This window comes from Pocillopora damicornis, chromosome 4 (assembly GCF_964200805.1).
Source record: "Pocillopora damicornis chromosome 4, jaPocDami1.2, whole genome shotgun sequence".
In the NCBI taxonomy this organism is placed as follows: Eukaryota; Metazoa; Cnidaria; class Anthozoa; order Scleractinia; family Pocilloporidae; genus Pocillopora; species Pocillopora damicornis.
The window spans coordinates 12,240,587-12,250,664 of record NC_142673.1 but is presented as its reverse complement, the minus strand read 5'-3'; the positions used below and the strand labels follow the sequence as shown (position 1 = coordinate 12,250,664).

The 10,078-nt window shown below is 39.4% G+C and overlaps 1 protein-coding gene across 1 annotated transcript; it reads left to right on the top strand.

Moving 5' to 3' along the window:
- The first annotated feature begins 226 nt into the window (after positions 1–226).
- On the top strand, positions 227–9,957 carry LOC113668359 (neuroendocrine convertase 1). The gene is made up of 12 exons (XM_027184248.2): positions 227–551; positions 1,799–1,903; positions 2,295–2,420; positions 3,377–3,476; positions 3,808–3,845; positions 3,973–4,049; positions 4,181–4,269; positions 4,509–4,681; positions 5,491–5,703; positions 6,079–6,179; positions 6,776–7,006; positions 7,189–9,957. Exons 1-12 carry the CDS (start codon positions 342–344, stop codon positions 8,228–8,230), a joined length of 2,505 nt encoding a protein of 834 aa, XP_027040049.2. The 5' UTR covers positions 227–341; the 3' UTR covers positions 8,231–9,957.
- Positions 9,958–10,078: the final 121 nt, after the last annotated feature.

Here is a 10,078-nt window from a genome sequence, read left to right as displayed (position 1 = left end):
AATTTAAAATGGTTTCAAAGGAGAGGTATTGGAAAAAAAAATTATAACTGTTTCACAGAATGTTTGATCATTACATTACGACCTCAAGTAGATTCGATCGAACGTTCGATCGTCCACATGTCCTCGTTAAGTTTAGTCTTTTCTCCTCCTTACGTCAGAAGTTGTGATTGGCTCAAAGGGGATAGAGATCAATTGATTATAACAGTAAGTGACAGGTGCCAGTCGTACGACAGATGACCTCCGCAACTAACCAAACATCCGTTGCCGTTAATAATAAATAGCCAGAGTTTTCCATCGACTCTCGGTCAGATTTCTTTCACGAAAAAGTTGGGAGCGATGCGATGTTTCGAGTTGTACGGGCTTTGGGCCTCGCCAAGATAATAATATGTGTCTTCGTCGTTGCGTGGCCCAAACAGAACAGCGTACACGCCCAGAAGCCCGGAAACAACAGAGAAAAAGTCTACACCAACGGATGGGCAATACAGGTAGAGGGAGGAATTGAGGCTGCCAAACGAATTGCTCGTTCTCATGGATTTGACAAAGTTGAACCAGTAAGTACCAAGTAAAGAATGGATTTCACGGGGTTCTTTTCACTGCTTGTTTTGCGGGATTTACAAGTACTTGCCGGTCGTTTTTTAATATAAATTGTAGTATGATGTTTTTTCTGGCCTGCCTGGCTCAAACACTGGCCACCGGGCAGCAGGTCAGACAACGAACTCGGTCAACAAATCTCGATATTTTCCCAATCGCTATGAAGTTTTGTTTAATACTGAATTTTATCTGTCCTTCTCCCACTTCGTTCTCTCTATACCATTATTTTTCAAGCAAATCCGGTGTTGTATATCAACAAATTCATCGTCAAAGTCTTCACACCCTACAAAGCCGATATTAAATATTATGAGCTGGTTGATTACGGGAGCGATGTTTCCCTCTTTAGCAACGAATGGAACCACATGTTTAAAACAAAACTAAGTTTCTCCTATATGTTAACAACTGATTCAATTCATTATCTTAACAACTCTGACATGATTCAACATCTTCCTCTAAATGCAAAATTTAGAAAGAAACGAAGATATTTATTTCTGGCGGAAGCAATTTTTAAGTGAACTCTGCTGGTGACTTCATTACCAAATTTCGACCTACATTCTTGACACTGATTCATCGTCAAGTCTTGAGTAGTGTTACCCTGGTGCGAAAAAATAAAGGTTTTCAAATTACATTCTTCCTCGAGACATTTGCCCACGATCTAATGATTTTGTTAAAACAGCTGAACATTTTTGGAAGAACAAAAATTTCGCCATTGTCCTTATTGTCAAAATCCGGAAAGCTGCAACAACATTCTGCTACAATTCGGATTTAATGTGCACCCTAAACGTCAAAAATAGAGGTTTATATTGATTTATTTCATTTTTACGTCTTCCGCCGAATGAAAATTGCAAAAATAAACTATTGTTAAGGTCTACTTATTAGTATAAAAGGGGTGCCGACAATGCAGGGCATTCATAACAACCAAGAGGAAATTGATGGTTAATCATCGAAAAATCCACCTACTGAAACCATAGTACATTGTAAAACATTCTTTTTAAAGTTAGCAACGGCAGCGTAGCAATGACTTAGTAAACTTTTCATATCCCTGATAAAATGTTCTGAAGTAGTAATCATCGAAATTAGTCAAATAAATGCCTCAATTTGACATTCCGTCCATAGTTTTTCTAAGGTTCACCAAAAAAAACTCGATTTATTGGGAAAGAGAAAATATTTTTTCATTCATTTATCTTCCTTAATTCATTATTTGCAGATTGGTACTTTGGAAGGCTTCTATCATTTAGAACATGCAGAGTTGCCACATCGTTCCCGCAGGAGTGCAGACGAGAGGACAGAGCGACTTACACAGGATCCAAAGGTAAGATTCGCCATTTGATTGATAAGTGCCTGTACAATCAATTACATAGCGATATTCTGTCTGACTGTATAAGTATGAATAACACGCCATACTCAGAAATATGCTTTACAAAAATTGATATTTTTCTTCTATTTAGTACCACCATCTTTTTTTTTAAAGCCTCAAAATATTAAAGTCTGAAGCGGAATTATTTTAATACTTTAACAAAAATAGATATAGTTTTGTTGCTCAATCTTAAAAAAAATTATGGTTAATTCACTGCATTAGCGAGTAAAGCAAGAATCATTCAATTTCGGAGTTAAAATTTCTATTTGTAGTGAAGTTTTATCATGACCAAAGTGATATTATGACTCAGCCAAGGTTTTCAAAACAATCATAATTTGTTTTGCAGGTAATCTGGGCGGAACAACAACACGAGAAAATCCGCGTCAAAAGAGGTCACTTTCACGACCGAATGGTTGCCAGAGGGATCCTGCCTCGATTCACAGACCCCTTATGGGATGGACAGTGGTATCTGGTGAGCTCTTTTGACTTAAATCGATTTTAATCAGTTAACCGAGAGGAAATCTGTTACTGCCGAAACCATTTGCTAGGGAATGGTTGGAGATATTTTGTGAAACGAAAATTTTTTGACAAAAATGGTAATTAAGCACGAAGAATAATACAATAATATAGTTGAAAGATTAAAGAGGGATACATCTTCATTATTTTAAAATAATAGTTTTTTTGCCTCTCTTCTGGATTGTGTCATATTTTGTAGTTTCCACTTTTACCCGCACGATCCCATTGGGAAACATGGTATCAAATGTGTGATGTAATACAGGATAATTTTGTTTAAACTGAGTTGACAATGTAAATTGGCCACCATAGAGAGATTCTGAAGGTAATGTTTCGACTGTTAGCCCTAACGCTCAGCCTGAGAAACTCTTCACGGTGGCAATTTACATTATCAACCCAGTTGATGAAATCAAATTATCTTGTTATACCACCACAGTTGCTATAGAAGCTTACCTCATTATTCATGTGACGTAATTAATTCCGAAATGGCACATTGTGAGAAATAGAAACATTAAAGTGGTTAGCATTTGTTTCTCCCGATGTATAGAACTTGTTTTACAGTCATTTTAAAGAATATACTGTGATCTCAAGCAACATTTGTAAGCGAAACCATAACAAGGTTGAAACCGCTTCTTCGCTGTGACTTAAACTACGTGGGCTTCATCTAAAATCTGTAGGGGGTTTTTCGTGAACTTGACTAATGAATAGGGGCCGTATGTGCAGCTTTTTTGTGCAGCAAGATTCTGGAAAGACAAGTTTATTAAAACGTAAATATTTCACTCCCAGCTGACCCCTTCTTCAAATCAGAGAAATCGCTTGAGTTCGATTGAATCGCAGACAAAACCTTTATATTTAAATGCTGGTAAAATCATTTGACTTAGATCTTAACCAGACCAATTTATCTTTATTGGACAGGATGACAAACGAGCGGATCTGGATTTAGATGTGCATGTTCTCCCTGTTTGGAATCAAGGGATCACAGGAAAAGGCGTTGTCGTAACAATTCTGGATGATGGTACAAAGACTTTTCCTCCACTTAACTACATAGTGCTATTTAATTTTACCACGAATAAGTACAGTAACTACATCTTTTGTAAGCGGACTTTCCGTGTTCACGAGTCCAGCGAAAATCGTTTCTGTTGCAGCTAAACAAAATCTCACAAAACAGATCTAAAAAAGACATTCTGAAGCTTTTGTTTCCAAGGATTCAGTGAATGCAAAAAGTACTCGATGAAGTGTGAAATGATGTACCGCTATTATTTGTTATGGACTAACTCAGTGTTGCAGTTAATAAGACTGATCGTCATTTTTTTCTTTTTTTTTTACTTTTGTTCGCCATTCTTCAGGTATTGAACACAATCATACGGACCTCATCAGAAACTATGTAAGTGAAACTCGCCGGTTTTACGTTAGGTGCAAACTGCATGTATAGATAAAAAGCTCTAATTATAAATCTTTAGGTTCAGTATGTGCACTTCTATGAATGAATCCTGTCAATTTGATCTCCACAGGATCCGCAGGCCAGTTGGGATGTAAATGGAGAAGATGGTGACCCATTTCCTCGCTATGATCCTACTAATGAAAATAAGTAAGTCATTCCCAACTCCACTCGCAATCATTGCATGACTTCCGCATTGTGTTTACCTGGTTGTAGACAGTCTGCTTAAAACTTGAAGGGAGGACAGCTGCCTTTATGTCGTTAACTTCTTTCTTTTGTAGACACGGCACCCGCTGTGCAGGGGAAGTTGCTGCTCAGGCGAACAACACCATTTGTGGAGTGGGCGTGGCTTACAATGCGAAGATAGGAGGTAGAAAAAACGGCATTACTGGTTGAGCATAACTTTTTTTTCCTTTGCTGCTTTTTATCAGGAAGCCTAGTTTCTTTATCATTGCGAAGAGCTGGGAAATTCTTAAAAAAGTGTAAATTTAAGTATGATAAAGTAGGAGAACTCTTCATTATAATCTGTGAACGTTTTTGGCCTTTCAGTGACATTTTCGTTATCGCACCATACGTAATTGATCCATATAGCATGGTATATTTTTATAGGAGTGCGCATGCTTGACGGCCGAGTGACTGACAAAGTAGAAGCCGCGTCATTGAGTCTTAATCCCCAGTTCATTGACATCTACTCTGCAAGTTGGGGACCTAGCGATGACGGAGCCACTGTGGAAGGACCTGGAACTCTAGCTGCTGCTGCATTTGAAAATGGAATCACAAAGGTATTGTGCATCACCATCACAATAGCTCCTCAAAATAACAACAGTCATTATGGACTATAGTAAACGACTTAGAACAAAAAAATTACATTACAATCACAATCTTCTAACGTCTCACGTCGCTCCTCAAAAGCTCATGATGCGGCTTATCTTTCTAATCCTCCATCGATTATAGAAAACGGTGATACGTTACATACGAATTGGGCACTCCCAATCCGAAAAATCTGCAGAATCTCCAAGCCAACTAATCATAGGTTATTTGGTTGCAAGGAGGAGAAGCATTAGCTGCTAACATACAATCATGACGTAAGTGAACTTAAGCTCAAAATCACTTAGCCTTTACTCGACCAGAGTGCATCAGCGTTATATGTCGATAGAGTCTTGTGAGATATTGGAGCACTGATTATAAACAATTATTGGATAAGGTTTTTGTAATATCCAGGATAATCAAGGTCTTAGGCTTCGGCTGATAACCCTTATCGAGACCTTGATTATTCTGGATATCACAAAAACCGAATCCAATAATTGTTTTATTGTACATTGAATGAAAAAAAATTGGTCCCGTCAGCAAGTGGAAGTGATAATTTATTTCTAAACGTGTAAAAATATACAAACCAGCGAGCAACACAAAGCGCGCGAACTTGACTACCCGTGACCTTGAGTGTCCTTGACATTATTATTGTATAATTTTCAGCGAGATGACGTCCCAGGCGCTGATTTCAAAAATTCACTGCACGCTTTCGGCCAATCAGAAAAGAGATAGCGAGTTGAAAGTATGATAATACGGCTTGTTTGTATGTGACTTGATATAGGGTCGCGGCGGACTGGGCTCTATTTTCGTGTGGGCGTCAGGCAATGGAGGTCGGCACGAGGATAGTTGCAACTGTGATGGTTACACAGACAGTATATACACCCTGTCGATCAGCTCTGCTTCCGATCATGGCGAGTCACCCTGGTATTCAGAAAGCTGTTCATCTACACTGGCGACAACATTCAGTAGCGGAGCGCACGGCGAGAAACGAATCGTAAGTATACTACCATGTCGGGTTTTCCCAAACAGTGCGAGCATAAAACAGAGCGATTTTAGCAGGAAAAGCCAATGGTAGCAGTCGATCATTCTTCAATGGGATTTTGCAAGAATGGAAATCTTATCTGCAAGAACACTGTTGTTGGTTTAGCTCTGTCCAGTCTGCTGAGCTTGCTTTGCTTGTTGATCGTAAACGGTAGAATGACCGGGTTTTCGTCTTATAATTTATTCCAATGAAAAATGTAAAGGTCTCCAGGGCTAATCCAAACAGGCGGAAAAAGGAGCGGTTAATTGCAAAAAACTGAGCCATAATAGTCAAAGCATGTCATTTAAGAGACTCCAAGCCCTCGATGGTTTTCATTTTCATTTTCAGGTCACGACAGATTTGCATAACCAATGCACCGAAAGACATACAGGAACTTCTGCATCGGCTCCATTGGCAGCAGGAATTATAGCTCTTGCACTGGAAGTCAAGTAAAGTTTATTGCACTTGGCTAGTTTCACGGCTTTTAGAAATCTTGCTGATGGGGAAAATTTAAGTGGAATTAGCGATTATTAGCGAGGGAAATTTCTCACATTGAGCGCACTAGAGGTTTCGTTGGATTAGTTGAGAAAAAAACAGATTGATTCTAATTGGCAGCTTATACCACCAAATATGGGCGTTCATTCCAATATTTCAATGCAAATCCATAGCCACACTAAATTCTGTCTAAATTTAGACACACTCAAGAGAGAGAACCAAGCTCCAATTTATCCTCAGTTTTTTCAAGTTCATCAAAACAGAAGAGAACCTTGAAATTAAAGTTTGCAACGACAAACAAACACCAACTAGGGTTATTGACAAAGCAGTACAAAAGGTTAAGGACGGAGCAAATTTGTCATCAAGTGATGAACTAGCGAGATCTCATCTTCGTGTCAGATGAAGGTTGTCGGTCTATCTCGAGTTTCTCCGTCTGTCGCTGTAATCCTAGCCTTTTTTACAAACTATAACATTTAGAAGAGTTTCAACCAAAGTGTTCAAACTATAGAGAACCCTCCCCAAGTGTTATTTTGTTACATTTTTGCCACAGTCCTCGCCTGACATGGCGTGACGTGCAGCATATCGTGGTGTGGACATCAAACTGGGAACCACTCAAGCACGATCAGGATTGGAGCCCTAATGGAGTCGGATTACACGTCAATAGGAAATTTGGTTTCGGACTGTTAGTTGCTGAAAAGATCGTGGAATTAGCAAAACCCAACACGTTTAAAACTGTACCTGAGAAGACCATTTGTAGGGGACAAATCAATCAGGACCGCAAGTAAGTTTTGCAAACAAAAGCACGGAGCGACTGATTTTGCTTATTGAAAAAAGTAACCAATGAAATTACTTAATGACTGAGGCAGCGAATAGAGAAAGCGAAGGAAATTTATAGAACAAAAAACGGAATTCAAAATCCCAAAACCGGTATAAAGTGATAACCTACGACGCTTGCCTTTCTAGACCCATCAAATTCAACGAGCCATTGAAGATAACAATGCATTCGAATGGATGTTCAGGAACTGCTGCTGAGATTCGCTACCTTGAACACGTGCAACTCATGTTAAGCTTGGACTACACACGGCGAGGGGACCTTGTCGTATACTTGACATCCCCCATGGGAACTAAATCTTGCCTGCTGTCACCAAGAAAAGAGGACCTCTCAGACGAAGGTTTCACAAAGTGGCCCTTCATGACAACGCACGCATGGGGCGAGGACCCACGCGGAACGTGGACCTTAGAGATAAAGGACCTTGGAGATAACAGACCAAATCATGGCCTACTAACAGAGTGGCAGCTTATTATACATGGAACCAAACAAAAACCCAATCATCAACCCATTGAACACCCTGAAAAACCACGTGACTCGGTTCCAGTGCCCGAATCACCGTCACCTCCACAGTTTCGCCAAGCAGTTCCTAGCGGACCGACTTACACATTTACTTCCTCTCCACCTACTCCTGTGAAATACATTGCACCTCAAGTGGTAACCTACACAACTTCTACATCTTCAAACCCCGCCATTCTAACAATTACTCCCCAGTCCGTAGTTCCTTTACATCAAGAACTTAAAACACCTAGTAATCAATTTATGTCGAACAATAAAGAAGTAGGACAAACACAAAACACCTTCACACCAGACCAGCAAGCTAACATACACCCTCAGCTACCATCCAAGGAAGCCCTTTTCTCGCCCATACAACCTCTTCACGGCAACTATGTTCCAGCTAACTACCATCAGAATCAGGTAGCTAATTATTATCACTATGCGGCTCCTGCAAATCCAAGAGGATACGTTACGCAAGTGAATAACCCTGCAGTAGCACAAACTAACGACCAACTGGCTTATCAACCGGTGGCTTGGAGACAGACCACACTGTACCGTAATCCTTTACAATACAATGCATATAGTAATTATCTTCGAACTTTTGGTAGACGAGGTGCTGGCAAGTCTTATGTAGAATATCTTAAAACTAAGAAGAACAAGTTAAAGAAAGAAAGGTAGTTAAATTGTCGGAATATTTTTTATGAATCTTATTTACACGTGTAAAATATATGGTATAGTGTTTAGAATGAGGCCGAGTTTAACTAAGCTGGATTTTTGCTTTTGTATAAATGTTGATCAGTGAGTAAATAATAGCTGCGCGTACATGTCTTCGTATAAGCCAAAACTGCAGAACGGGCGAAGATAAATAGAGGTGTAGGATAAATTAGATAATTCAAATCAATGGATGGAAAAATTGTCGATAGCTGGGTCAGACCATTTTGCACTTCAGAAGGTCTTGGAGTTTGAGGTGGGTGTTTGAGGTGGGTGTTTTTAATGGAAAAATGCCAATCGAGAGAAAGGAAGATTTCTTGATGAGAAAAGTTCCCTCCTCTCTGTCTATAAAATGTTGTATGAAAAGCAGCACACAACTTGAACTGATACCTCGAAATCTAGTTTCTTTAGTTCAGCTGGCTGGGCGGGAAACTGTGGAGACTTGTGAAAAACTGAAAAGATTTCCGCCTTTCTTGTATTTCATAGTTGTGAAAAAAAAAGAATTTTCTTGAAGTTATTTCAGAAATCCAAAACTAAATGTAGCTGAAGAATATACATTTCCTTTCATCTTTCTGTTGGACTGAAACACAAGGCTGTAAGGATGGGCCGATACAGGAGGATCCGAAAATATCGTTACTGCAAGAATTATCAATGACGATACTTGACGTCTTCCTGAGCCTGCGTTATTTCGGGTCATCACCTAAAGGCAAAGAGCACTGTCGTGTGCGGTTTCTCGAATGTTAGTTGCGTGCTTGCGAGTGGTGTGTTAAGGGATAATGAACATTGGTAAATTAAGATTTTAATCATCGACTTGTTTGTTTGTGGTGCTCATGCAATAATAGGACATAAGACACAAATCAATATTTTCAGTGCGAGACAACCTTGTATTTGGTTCGGAAAGATCGCCTGACCTGCTCATAAACTAGATAACACCACAGGGTCGATATTAATGTCGAAAAACCCGGTATCGGCCCATACTTTCAAAACAGAGCGTATGTTTACACCAGTTTGATTCTCGGCATACTTTCTCCTGGAGAGTATTTGGGATGAGTGTCTTAGGCTCTTAGGAGGCGTGCGCTCTGAATACAGACCTCAGTTGTAAACGTTGCTGTTAGCTATGCGAGTTTATATTACGAAATTCCTAAAAAAGAGAGTGACTCAGAATCATTTTTCCATTTCCTTATGTAACTGCTAAAATGGCCTCATACTTAAATTTATCTGATTGCATGGTTCGCGTGCATAGGATAATATTGACAAAATTCTAGTAGAATCCTATTAAATTTAGAACCAAGGATAGGTAAGGGTAATTGAAACAAATATTGCTAATAGAAAGGCTATATTGCTGAAAGTGAAGTTCTAAACCCCTAAGGATAGGAAAAATTAGGATTGCAACCTGCCAAGCTTAATAATGTATGCCTTGATCACCACTAATCAGATCCAAGTAGACTAACTACAGTCCCGGTTATAGTGGGTTAGATTGTGTACTTGGGGTACTTGCTTTACATGTTAATCGATGTAAATACAATTAATTAGGTTGCAGTAGATCAACAAAGTTAACGATGCGTTAGCTTACTCTGTTCCAGTACTTTCTGGTACAGGTTGGTAATAAAGACCAAAAAGTCAACCAAAGGACAGTTCTCCTTTGGTGAAGTGTCACGTGTTAGGGTTTGAAAATAAAAGGGAGTTCTTGTACAGTTTACGCCTCATCTCGAGCCTGAGTGCACAAATAAGAGCCAATTCCCTTGGTAATAGCCCAGTCCTTAAGTAATCCTCATACTTCCAGGATGTACTATTTATTATATCGCTGACAGTGCC

Bases quoted from the DNA above. Each gene is read 5' to 3' on its own strand.
- LOC113668359 (XM_027184248.2), top strand. From the start codon at position 342: ATGTTTCGAGTTGTACGGGCTTTGGGCCTCGCCAAGATAATAATATGT. The intron at 3,477-3,807 runs GTACAAAGACTT...GCCATTCTTCAG, and splicing joins CGTAACAATTCTGGATGATG to GTATTGAACACAATCATACG. The intron at 6,180-6,775 runs GTAAAGTTTATT...TTTTTGCCACAG, and splicing joins GCTCTTGCACTGGAAGTCAA to TCCTCGCCTGACATGGCGTG.